The sequence below is a fragment of the Oenanthe melanoleuca genome, chromosome 14 (genome assembly GCF_029582105.1).
Source record: "Oenanthe melanoleuca isolate GR-GAL-2019-014 chromosome 14, OMel1.0, whole genome shotgun sequence".
NCBI classification, from domain to species: Eukaryota; Metazoa; Chordata; class Aves; order Passeriformes; family Muscicapidae; genus Oenanthe; species Oenanthe melanoleuca.
In genome coordinates, this window is record NC_079348.1 from 4571871 (window position 1) to 4585189 (window position 13319).

Below are 13319 nucleotides of genomic sequence, written 5' to 3' on the forward strand. Positions count from 1 at the left end.
CACATCTACTTGCCTTTTATCCATACAGATCCACTTATCTGAACTCTAACTGGAGTTTCATTTTTCTCACCAATCAGCTGTGAACTAATTACGAGGACTTTAACTAGTCGTGCTCCAAGCATATGGATCCAATTAAGTCAAACTGCAGCTGATTTTAATCAATCTTCCTTGAAGCAGCCAACCTTGAAGAATCTCTTCTTCAGCTGGAAGAGTAGAGGAGAGCAGGAAAAGCAGGAGAGTAGTATTTGCATAAGGAACACTTCACATCTGCCTGGTTGCCTGTAAACAGGGCTCCTGGCATAAGAAATGCTAATTGAACACTCCTCACAACTCTTTCCTCCCACTTTATCCAAAAAGCACTGATTTGATCAGTCTCTTTTGTTCCTGGCAGCAAGCTGCACTTTTCCACCAGCACCTCTGGAAGATGGTCCAGATCATTTCAGATAACTCAAACAAACCAAGCCTTTCTCTGAAATCTCAGCCTGCCCACCACAGGCCAAGCAGTAGCAGCTCAGGTTTCCTGGAAATGTTTTTTTGCTTCATTGAAAGGAAGAAGGCTAGAGGAGATGAGATAAAATTCCGTGTTTAAACCCACTCTTTTCATATTATTTGAATCCCTCTCCTGAGCCACGGTTTCAAATGTTTTCCTTAAGATAATATCCTGGGCACCAGGGAGTCTGAACCGGGTGTCATTGCTCTACATCTCCTGTGTTTTTGTAATCTGAGGTTTTCATTAGCAGTAAAGACCTGGCCAGTGAGTGATATCCATGCTAAAGTCTTTATACCAGTGAAGGAAAATCAATGCAGCCTGTAGCTAGGTGTCAAGAGGCAAGGGGTTTTGGAAGATGGGGTGTGTGGAGGTGGAAAATGCCTTCAAGCATAATTCAAGCAGTCCCCACACAAGCACAGAATACAAAAAGATGTCAGATGTTACACACCAGGCTGTGGAGAGCTATCAGCACCTCAGTTCACTTGCTCATACTGAGCTCAGGGAGTGTGAGTCACACACCTAAAGCACCCTTCCAGGGGAGCCCTCTGCCCAGTCCTTCAGGGTCCCCTTGCTCACAAAGTGTGCAGAAACCAGCAAAACTCCTGCACCAGTGCAGGTGCAAAAGGATGTGAGAGGAGGAATTTCTTCACAGAAATGAGGATGAGGCATTGGGATGGGCTGCCCAGGGAAGTGGAGGATTTGCCATTCCAGGAAAGGTTTGACACAGCACTCAGAGCCATGGTCTGGTGCTGCTGGGTCATAGGTTGGATTCAATGATCTGAGTCTTTTTCAACATAAATGATTCTGTGCTTTGGAGACAAACATCTGTGAAACTCTACTCCTTTCCACACCTCAACACATTCAAACTGACATTTTTAATTACAAATTATTAGCTGTATCTCCCTGGATTTCATGCACCAAACACAACTTTGTGAACTCAACAGATTCAGTTCTGTGTAAAGCACTCAGAGCCTTAATTCTACAACCTGTCTCCTCCATATTCCTAATTATTATGTCCCTTCTACATAACTCTCCTTTAGTAGATTCAATTCTAGGAGTCAGAGGTTTTATTTTATTTTACAAGAAGGAGCTGCAGATAAAGATTTATCAGAAATCACCTTCATTCTACCTGGTTTAATGTCAGCCCCTTCTCTTACACCTTTACTTCATTTGAAGCCATGCTTTTCCCATGTTTGTAGTTTTAGTCATCTTCCTCTTCAGTCAAACCTCCTTGTGACTTCTGCATGTAGTTTGTCTTCCTTTTTTCCCCTTCATGATACAGACTTTATTTTAACCCATCATTTCCCAATGATTTTTTTTCAGAGGTGGGAATAAATAACATGTCAAACGAGCAACACTTCAGTGACCTTATCTGAGTGTATAATGACATTTTCAGCATATTTGCTCAGCACTGATAGAAGAGGTGAATTTCTAAGCTTATCCTTAACTTTGTGGGCTCTCACTCTAACAAACCTTCTTTCAATGTGTTTATAAAAAGACTAATTTTAAGCTTGGCCTGTCAAGGTATTTGATTCACAAGGTCAATAAAATTTGGGAAGGCTGATGTTTTTGCTTCTGAGGAGTTCTTGGCCATTCAGGTGGGCACACACTGATCAATACTGACACTTTAGCATTCAGCTGGCATATTCCTGTACTTGAGCTTTCCTCTCTACTCCTTCTCTTTCAAAAAACTACTTCAGGCATCAAGTCCTCTAACACACAAGTAAAGTGAGACTTTAGGGAAAGGGGGAACCTCCTGTTAAGTAAGGAGTTAAAGCCATGTCCTCAGCCTTGGCAAAGGAAGAACATCATTACCTGAATTCAGCTCACTAACTCAAAGATTTCTCTTCCCTAGACCTGTTACTCAAGGCTTGCCATCTCAAGTCACTTGGTTCATCTTTGTATGGACAAACACAGGAGATCTTTGTGATATTTTGAGATAGCAGAAATAAAATAGAGAATTTATATGAACAAACCTCCTTGGAAAGCCAATAACCATTGTAAAGGCCATGTAGGCAGATTAACCATGACCAGAGTTGTAATCTGCTCTGAAACCAAAGCTGCTTGTGTGTTTGTTGGAGACGTAAGCATCCAAACAGCAGCCCAAAGCTTTCATCTCCTTCTGATGACTGAAACCCAATTAAAGGAGAGCAGGGTGACAGGTTTCACACTAAACATGCTCAGCAGAGATGCTCAGCAGCTCTTAGCTCCCTGCTTTATCAAAGCTGTCACTTTCCCTGTCTCCAGGAACGGGTTATAAAAATAAAAAAAATTTGATTCACATCTAAGAGGTGTCAACATAACATCAATGGTCTGGCTGAAATCTGAGTAATTTCAAACCTGCAGGTTTTCTACCATGAAGCAATTTGCAAAGAAAAATGGGAAAATAAAGATAAAAAGAAAGAAAAATTAAGATAATAGAATGCTACAATGACAAATTGTTCAGCACATCAGAGAGAAAAGAAGGAAGAGATAACACTCCATAGAAGGGTGAGCTGTTGGTTGTACCAACAGGCCCAGGTTCTTGTTTTTTCCAGCATCTTTCAAACAGGAAACACCACAAAAACTTGAAGCAACTCCCCTGCCCTTGCTCTGCACAGGAAAGCTGTTCCTAGGGTGACAGCAAGCTGAACAGCCAGTGCACCTCCCTGCTGCAGGTGCCCTGTGTGGGATTTCACTGATCTGTGCAGAGTGAAAAGCTGAACACCTTCTGCCATAGAGCACAGCACCAGGAAAAGCAAATCACAGAGTGGCACAGCAAAAGGAACACACCTCCCATCCCCCTGACTCCACACCTGGATGCTGCCAGCCCATCCCCTCACCAGCACTGATGGCTCCTGCCTTGGAAAGCTCCTGCCTGCTGAGGTGGTCTCTGCTTCCATCACTCATCCAGCAGAGAGGAGACTTCAATATGAACAAAACTCAGAATTTCCCACCCACTCCATGCTGTTCAGCCCTGTCTGTGCTCCTACTTTGTCATGAATAAACTTGGGGACAGACAACTTCTAGTGCTGGAGCTACTTAGCATGGACCAATTTCTAAGGCTCCAGGAAGAGAAATCCTAGAGTCATCCAACAGGACAACTGTGTGACTCCATCTGACACCAGACCTGCCATGGCATGGTCAGAAGCACAGGTGTGACAGGGCACTCAGCACAGCTGCCCAGAGGGAGGGCAGGGAAGCTCCATGCTGGAGCACTGGGGCACATCTGTCAGAACAGCCACAGCACACAGACCCTGCCAGGCTCTGCAGCTGCTCTGCACCTCCACACTCCTACCTGCAGAGTCTGCTTCTCCAGCTTCATTTCCAGACATCTGTTCTCCTCTGCCAGCCTGCTGCGTTCAGCTTCCAGCTCCTCAATTTTCAACCTGCAGAAGAAGAGAAAATGAACAGACTTTGGGTGTCCCTGCACAGTCCCACCACAAATAATTAACTAAAGCATGAAACCAGAACCAGTATCAGAGTATTCCTGAATTCAGAACCACAAAACTGCACTACTGAAGGAGCTAAAACATATGGTTAAAAGTGACATGTTTACATGATGAGAATATAAATTGTAAAAATGTATTAAAAATATAGAATTTGAATATAAAGCAAGTTCAGCTTGGATACCTTCTGAACCACAGACTGAGTCTAGACCATCATATTTAATAACCACCAGCAGCTAAAACCTCCATAAGGTATCAAATCTCTTTTTGATCTGATTTATACTTTTGGCCTTCACAACACTCCTTGGCAGTAAGTTCCACAATTTAATTATGTGCTGTATGAAAAATTAGTTCAGTTTGTTTTATACTTCACATGTGATTATTTCACTGAGTGCCCGTTAGTTCTGCTATGAAAAGTTGTGAATAATTGTACCACTCTCTCCTCTCCACACCACAGTACAGCCTCCTCTGTTATTTCCTGAAGAACCTCAGTTTAGTCTTCCTTCACACCAAGGATTTTCCATATTTTTATTGTTCTTCCTTATTCCCTCAAGTTTTATATAGACTTTTTGACATGAAATAATCTGTAACTACAAAGAGCACTCAGATATATTCAGTGGTACAATGAGGATTTCTGCTTTATTCTCAACTTCCTTTCCAACAGCTTCTAGTGTTCTATTTGTATTTTTAACTATGGAGCAGCTACCTAATATTTTCAGAAAGCTGTTCACAATAATTTAAGATCTCTCCCTTGAGTGACAACAGCTCATTTAGAGCTCTCTGTTGTGGGAGTAAAAGTAAGGGTTTTTTTTCTTATGTGCATGGGTTTGGCAATTATTGACAAGCAACTCCATCTCCCATCTGAAGCAGCATCCTAAGATTTCTTAAATTCTGAATGCTCTGATAAGCTGAGTAATTTCATATTACCTCAAACTCTGCCACCTCACTACTCACAGACCCCTTTTTTATGATGGACAAGTTCCCAATTCCCAATGAAAATCATTCTAGGACCTGGTGGTAAAACCCTTGGCATTGTGAAAACATTTATTCTTTGATTTTCAGTATTTTAACTTTGTATTATATCAGCAAATTAATGTAAGAAAAATGCATGAAGTTTTACAAAGTAAAAATATATTATATTATCTCTGGCTCAGGAAATCCTGGTGACAAGGCACAGAGAAGCCAGAAGAGCCTCCAGGCAAGGTCCCCAGATGTTCTGTCCTGTTCACACAGGCACCCACCACAGACAGTACTCTGGGACAGCCAGACCTCCAGGGTTTATATATTCTTATCCATCCAATGAAAAAATTAAATCCTTTTTTAATTCCATCAAAGTTTCTTTATGTATTTGACCTTTGGCTCAAAGCTTTTTGAAAGGTCAAATACATTAGATCAACCATACCAGTCTTAGACAAATGACTGGTGAATCCTTCAGAGAACTCTATCAAACTTGTTAAGCAGGAGGTATATGTATAAAAGATTGGATACAAAATTTTTGCTTGCATTTAAGTACAGAGTACAAAACCCTTCTACATGTTAACTTCTTGAGATTAATTGTGCAACTAACACAGAATAATACTGATCTTTGGATTCAATTTTCTCAGGATCCTTTTCTTAGAATATTATTTAAAAATTAATTATCTTGCTTAATAATATTTTTAAATTATCTAAATTAAGCTAAAAATCCTTGCACTGTACAATAAAGAATGCAACCATCTGCCAATATCCCAAAATTATGCAACAGCAATTTCAGGTACAAGGAAGAAGTCATCTCTCCTATTCATTTGGCAACAGTTCCAAACTTTTCCACACAAGCAGGTTGAGCTACATCATGTTCAGCACAGGAACTTCTCCTTTATAAATATTCAGCTTGGATTGCTTAAATTATTTGTAAGCCTGACCCCTGCTGGCAATTTTCAAATATTATAAAGTCTCATCTTTTTCTGCTCTTGGAAGCCTCTAAAATGCTGAGGAACAGTTTTAGCACTGTCCAGGCCATTAAAAAATATCATCAATAACTTTCAGAAGAGGCACAAAGCTAGTAGGGATGGAGGATGCTGAAGCAGGAGACCGAAAAGGTCAGGAAAAATGGAAATTCAAAGTGGAATTAATGCTTTTAATGGTGCATTTCTAAATGGATTGCAGAACAGGCTGTGAGGAGAGCAACACTCTTCTCTGAGGAACAACAGCACAACAGCTCCTGAAAGGTCAGAGCCAGATACAGGACTCTCATCAGTACTTTCTCCATCCTTGACATGCTGAATTTTAATTGGGAACAAATTTCTCCCCATCCAGCTTCACAAACAATCTGATGTTGCTGTTATCTGCCTGCAGAACTTGTCTCAGTGGGGAGGTTTAAGATCAGGCCTCTCAGTTGCCCTTTGAAAATCACTCATAGCAGCAGCCAGAAAACACTTCCCAAAGACCTGAGACACAGCTATAATGAGGGTAGATTCAAGCCATTAGATTTTTGTGCTATTTCACCTGCAATTTTAGGATTCAACAATCTGTTTGTGCCCTTTGTGCCTCACTGCTGAGCAAGTGGTGATTTAAAGCCTGGGGCACTCCCAGTCAGGCAGCAGATAGCACAATCCTGAAATGGTTTGTGGTGCAAGGGACAGTAAAAACCACTCAGTTAGCTCCTTCCCAGTGTCCCAGCTATGGGGGCATCCTCTTTTCCTGACACAGTGCAGGGCTGTAGGGCTTCCTGCCCTGCTCTGGGCAAGGTCAGCCCATGGGGGCACAGGGCACTCCCTGGCTCTCCTTCAGAGACAAAACCTGCTGCTTCCTCTGCACTGAGGAATAAGAACATTGCTGTAACCTTTCGTCTCAGGTTGCAATACAGGATGTGACCAAAAGTGTGTATTCTATCACCATCTGCTGAGACCAGGTGTGCCAGTGACCCTTATCTCCATGGGAGATATCCTCTGCTAATGGGCCAGCTTTAAAACCAGGTAGGGCAATCATCTTTATCTTTTCACAACCCATCCTTCCTCCAGGAAGATATCATCTGTTAATGGCCATTGAGTCCCAGTGCATGACTAAAATAAAATTCCATCACCCCACTGGGAGATGCTCCAGCCAGAGGGAAGAGCCAAGCCTTTCCTACCGAGATAAAAACTGAGATTTGGAACACCAAAGCAGCCTTTTCTCACTGGATTCCAGAGGAAAACCAGACCTTTTTACATCATCCCTGGACCTTGAGAGGAAAACTGCACCTTCTCCAGGAGCACTGCTCCAGCTGAACCACATCTGCCACTGCAGGAGGATGCAGCCACCATTGAATGGGACTGTGCCAACACCCTGACTGACTGACGGGTGTCAGCTTGGATTCTGACTCTGGCAGGGTTTGGGATTGTTCTGTGTAATACTGCATTTCTATTTTAATTTTCCTAGTAAAGAACTGTTATTCCTATTTACCATATCTTTGCCTGAGAGGCCCTTAACTTCAAAAATTATAATAATTTGAAGGGAGAAGAAGGGGTTTACATTCTCCATTTCAAAGAGAGGTTCCTGCCTTTCTTAGCAGACACCTGTCTTTCAAACCAGGACACCTTTGTGCTAAGAGAATTTTGGGACTGACTAGTGCTTTCACCATTTATCCCTCTTCAGTCTTGTTTTTAACACTGTTAAGTGTCCTGGATCTCCAGTGGGAAAGCATTCAGCACCATTAGCAAACAGTTTGTGCTATTCCAGCTTTGCTTCCAACCCCCCTGGGGAACTCATCCCAATGGCAAAGAGAGAGAAGCAAGGGAAATCCTATCTATATATAAACACAGCAAAGCATTTGCAGCTGGTGGTTAAAATATGGAAGTCAAATATTGAAAAATATTTACTGGCTTGGCACTTGGATTTTTTTCATTTACACATTTTATTTTTTCAGTGAGTTCAAGTACAGGGATGATTGTGTACTGCTTTGGGATGCAGCAGCATCCACAAAGGCAGCCTTGGAGCACACCCCTTGTGCCTTTTCTCTCCAGGGACACCTGCACAAGAGAGGTGATGCTATTTTATCCCCAGTTTGCAATCCTCCACTTGTTACATATTGGAGTTACCTTCAGGTAGGGAGAACAAGACAAATCCATGTGAGTACCACAAAAAGCAGGATACAGAAACACCTGGGTACAGCACAATCATCTACCAGCTCAATTTTTGACCCAGAATGGTCTGGGTTAAAAGGGACCTTAAAGATCATTCAGTTCCAGCCCCTCCACCATGGGACACCTTCCACTAAACCAGATTCCTCCAAGCCCCATCCAATATGGCCTTAAAAGCTGTGTCTATTTTAAAAACAGCCTTGTGCCACAAGGAAGAAAACATCAGTTACTTTCTGAAATATCAACACCATTGTCAAGTTTTGTGATACAGGAAGAAACCATTTGAATTAATTTCTAGAAAATTTATGAACTTCTCCATACAGAGATTTGAAAACATGAAAATATCTCTGGCAAAGATCACTTCACCTGTCTAGAAGATTTTCCTGTATCAGACAGCTCAACCAAGAGTGAAGGCTCCACAGGCATAAGGTAAATTGATGCCACCTCCACAACCTTTCACAAGATCAAATTTAGTGCAAGAATACAGATTCACTGGCATTTGCTCAGCCTCATGGATTTTCCCTTTTAAAAACGGAGCTTTATATTGCCTCTACTGCATGTTTCATTATCTCAAATCAGAAGAAGGAATGAGGGGGAAAAAAAAAAATCCACCTACAGCCTCAGGTCTCCTGAAATGACACTTGTGAGAATTAGGAGACATCCCACTGTGTGTGTTCAGTCTGTCTAAAAACCTCAGATCGTGAGACAAGGCTGCTCCTACTTCAGAAAGGCAAAAAGGGGGCAAGCTGTTGGATTTGCAACAGCATCCAGGCACTCCCAAGTCTGTCTGAGCCCAGAGCTTTTCAGTGGAATTAACCAGTGAAAACTGCCCCCACCATCACTCTTTGATCTCTGTTTTATTGGTTTTTAATGCTCTCAGCTGTGTTGTGTGGCTGCCTGTGGATAGCACGGATGAGGACATGTCTCACAGAGGCCCCATCTGCCAAGGGGGCATGGCCATGTGGAAAAGCTATTGCTGAACAGGAAAACACTGAATGGAGCAGAAAATGCATGTGTTGGGAAGATGCTATTAAGAGACCCAGATGGCATTGAGATGGTGTTAGGAGCAGAGCAGACAGAATTCCAGCAACTGTGACTAATGGGCATTGGCAAGGACATGAATTTCTTTTGAATTACTGTAACTCTACCCAGCCACTAAATCCACAGAAAACATTTAGGATTTACTGGGGTTGCAGTGTGACAGCAGAAAGAAAAAGTTCAGATTTGTTCCAGCTGAAAAGGTCCTTCAGCTGTTGCCACTTAAGTCTTTAGTGAAGTTCTTTTTAAATATATTCCTTTTATTTATAGATTGTGAAATCCCAGTTTCTGCACAGTTATCACCTTCCCTCTAAAATGTGCTAATGCCCAAATGCTGTACCCTACAGTGCAGGAACTCGATGGGTTGACCACTGTTTCTTTTCATAGGATCTGCAGAATATAAACAAATATTATTTCAGAGGGAGCAGCAAAAAGTGTGAGAAATGACAGCATTAGCACTGCTTTTATTGTCTCTCCAGAAACGATGATGCTGGGAGAGAGTTTCACATTTAAAGTTATAAAAGGTCTGACGAAATAGCACTTTGTTCTCAAGAGAAGGAGGAAAAACTGATAAAGTCTTTAAAGTTTCTGGCTGAAAATTTATTTTCCATACTAAAGAAAAATGAGACAAAAGGTATTTTTTCTTAAAAGCTCTCATTCACTCACAGGAGGTGAATACAGATTCAAAGGATTAATATGGATTTTTTTTCCTCCTTTATGTCTCCCCTGCTCTTGTTTTCAGAAGTGAGCTTCTAACCACGGGGTCTATATGGAAATGCCTGGAGCTCAGCAGTCCATTCCTGCTCTGCACACTCCTCTTGCTGGCTTCAGTGGCTCCTCCTATTTTTCACATTCCTTCATGGCAGCAGCTAACAGGAGAGGCTGGGCTCAGCCCAGAGGAGCAGACATCATCCTGCAGGTTACAGGATTTCAAAGATACCATAAACTACAGAAATGGAAATAACTCCCTCATAAGCTGAGGCATCTCTTTCCCCACTTTCCAATTTGGAAGTTTGTGCTCTTCCCCCTGCTTTCTCTGGCAGTGGTGTCTAGAAGGAATGACAGTGGAGTTTGTGTTGTTCTCCTCAGCAGCTACATAAAATGGACTAAACTGGTGCTGTTGAGGCCACAGGAGGAGGATGAGCACAGCAGACCTAATCCCTTCCCATTCTGATCGCTGTTCTGCTCCAAACCCCTTCTGTTCTTCAACCACACCCACCCAGTTCATTGCTGCTGTACAGAGAGGACACATCCAGCTGAGCCATGAGGAGTGTTCTGATGTGGATCACAGCACATTCTTCCTGAGCCCCAAAGGACTGAGAGAATATAGTGATTTATTCTGTGTTCCTTTGAGAAGGAGCCTCTTCTGTGAAGAAAAGACTTGGCCCAGTTTCTTGAACAATGCACAGAAAATGCAAAATAAAGTCCAACCATTGACTGCTTAAGTCTAAAAACATAAAAATAAACCTTTATGGAGTCAATTCTGAAATTTCTCTCCACGCAGATGTGGAGTGTCTGAGAGTGCAAGATGTCTGAAGCAGTAACAGAAGCCAACAGTAAGGAAAAAAGAGCAGGGACAGGCTTACAGTGCTCCAGCAGAAAGAGAATGGCTTGCACCAAGTCAGTCACTGTCAGAGCTGAGCAGTGAAAAGGGTGATCTAAATCAAACAAATCCATGCTTTGTGGAACAACTAAATAACCAGCATCAGAGCCTGGGACAAGTATTTAAATCAGCCATGACAACAAAAAGTGGTTCAGTAAAAAATTACAGGAAAAAACAGCTTGGAATTAAAATGTGGAACTGTGGCTGCTATGCACCCACAGCTTCAGGAGCAAGAGAGATGAAAAACCAAAACAGCAACATGAAACAACTGCAGAAGCCTGACCTCTGCTGAAACAACCTCCAGAATATGGCCCATCACTGGAAAACAGCTCTGCACCATCAACAACCACACTGGGAATTGGCCTGGGTTTGGGACATGCTTTGTGTGAAAGGTTTGACACCACTCCATGGAAGGAGGAGAGAGTGAGATTAGTAGTCAAAGAAATTCCTTTAAAACAAAGAGGGGAAAAACATTATATAGGAGCTTTAGGGCTACTGTTGAGCTGAATCAAACACCACAATCCCATAAACAAGCAGGTATTTGTGAGCTGCCCAGGAAATAGATTTTCATTCAGGGCAGAGCCAGACATCTCCATCCCCACTGCCAAGAGCCTGTCACACTGTGGAGTGGTCTGGACTATGGGGCAGCCCAGCTGCTTCCCCCTACACACACTGTCCCTGAAACTGCTCAGGTAGTAGATGGCAAATGCTGTTCAGGGAAGCTAAACACCAAATAACGAGTCTTGGATGGGAAAACAAAGAGCCTGAACATCTCCCAGATGAAACCAGGAGTGAGAGGCTGGGGAGGCTCTGTAGAAAAACTCTGCAAACCTGCAGGTCCCAGAAGACAGAAACAGGCTGCTGGCTTTTCTGATACACACTGATTATTAATCAGGAGTGACAGGTTAAATGCTGCCAAGGAGGTGCTGAATACTCCTGCAGCAGTGGAAATCTCAAGTTTCAGAGGGTCCAGTGTGCAAAAAAAAAAGACAAAAGTTGATGGAGACAGGTTTATCTCCCTGAAAAAGGGAAGTCATAGCATTCTCTCCTTTAACAGAACTCAAACATATGATAGAATAAAAAAAAAAAAGAGATGTATGCCTTGGGCCTCCAGAACTATTAGAGCACCTTAAGGGAACTATAGGAACAAGTCCCCAAGATTAGGTGTAGAGCCCTAAAATGTATTGGAATAGCTTAGCAGAACATGTGTTATTTTCAAACACCTCCCTCCTGCTAGGGAACTGGGCTTTCAAAGACATAAAACAAGCTCCAGAGGAAAAGCATAAGAGCAAAGCCATAACATACAGGCCAGTAATTTCTGCTTTCTGCAGGATTCTGCTTGCTGCAAAACCTTGCTTTCAGTCCTATGAGGCAGTCACACTTTATTGTGATGGAGCTGAAAATATAAAAGAATTAAGACGTGCAAGCCCAGCCAAAGTCTTACATCAGCTGAGAATAAAATACTGAGCCTGTGAGGAGCTGATTTGCCCAACTTAAATAAAAGGAACTTTATTAAACATTCAGAATCAGATGAACTTTTCTGTGCTCGGTGTTTATTGTGTCACCTGCTTTGCAATGGAAGCTATAAATGCTTTAATAAATACATGGAAAGGTTGTTTAGCTTCTCTGTAGCTTTTGTAAATGCTCATGTATCCTCTGCTGAAATGCTGTTTTGTAACTTCTCTTTCACTGAATCACAACAGGTACCCCTCTGCCATCTCCAGCAATGCACAAGGGGAAACATCCCTCTTTTATCTCCAGTGCTACACATGCATCAGCAGTACAAAAGCTGGATTCTAAACCTCTTCACACACATGCCAACAGATCCTGTATTTACTGTTGAGATTTGGTCAAAACAACAAATAAACAGCAATTCCATTTCCACAGGAAAGAAAGTCAACGGGGGGAATAGTGATGCAGGAGCCAGGCTTATGAATTAACTGACAGCAAAAGACCCCAAATATCAAAAGAAAAGAGCCTGAGCCTTCCAAAAGACAGCAAGCTTATAAAGTAACTAAATGCAGGACAGATCATGGGCTGAGTGTTTCTGGGGTTCTCACATCCATAAAAGCTGGTGACAAAGTAAAATGTGCTCAGAAAAAGAACATCCTCCTTCAGGAATACAAGGAAAAGATGTTCTGATCATCCCCCCAGTGCCTGAATAGCAGGCAGCCCATAGACACAGGCTGAATCAACACACAAACTTCTTCATGCATTACAGCATGGTGAGCTCCGGTACCTGCTGCTCCTCCAGGAGATGACAATAACCACAGCAGGCAGTGAAACTACCCCAGGCATTTCCCTTCTCATTAGTTCCACCAGAAGGAGCAGAACCTGCTCAGCCTTCCCCTTGCTCTGCCTACCTGAGTGTGTCCACCTCCTCCTTGGTGACGACAGTGCTCTGCTCAGCCGTGCACTGCTGAGACTTCAGGAGCTTCATCTCCACCTCCAGCTGCAGGAGACAAAAGGAGTTAGTTCCTGCAGCTCTGCTAAGGGCACACACCAGCAGCAAAGGGAGGAGGAAATCAGGAGGCCCTGCACAGGTCAGACTCCTCATGATACAGCTGTGCAGCACAACTTCCCTTGTGTTGAATGTCAAAACCTCACTTAGCCCTCCTTCCCTCTGCAATTCCTTTTGCCTTTCCCGACTTTTTCTCCACAGG

General features: G+C 42.7%; 1 protein-coding gene across 2 annotated transcripts in view; it reads right to left on the bottom strand.

The window, feature by feature from the left end:
- MAD1L1 (mitotic arrest deficient 1 like 1) overlaps positions 1-13319 on the bottom strand; it is a 341085-nt gene that overhangs the window by 148359 nt on the left and 179407 nt on the right. For both annotated transcript variants that reach the window (XM_056502893.1, XM_056502894.1), the window contains 2 exons: positions 13020-13108; positions 3768-3858 (listed from right to left, as the gene is read on the bottom strand). In XM_056502893.1, coding sequence (XP_056358868.1) covers positions 3768-3858; positions 13020-13108 — 180 coding nt within the window. The remainder of the gene's footprint in view (positions 1-3767; positions 3859-13019; positions 13109-13319) is intronic.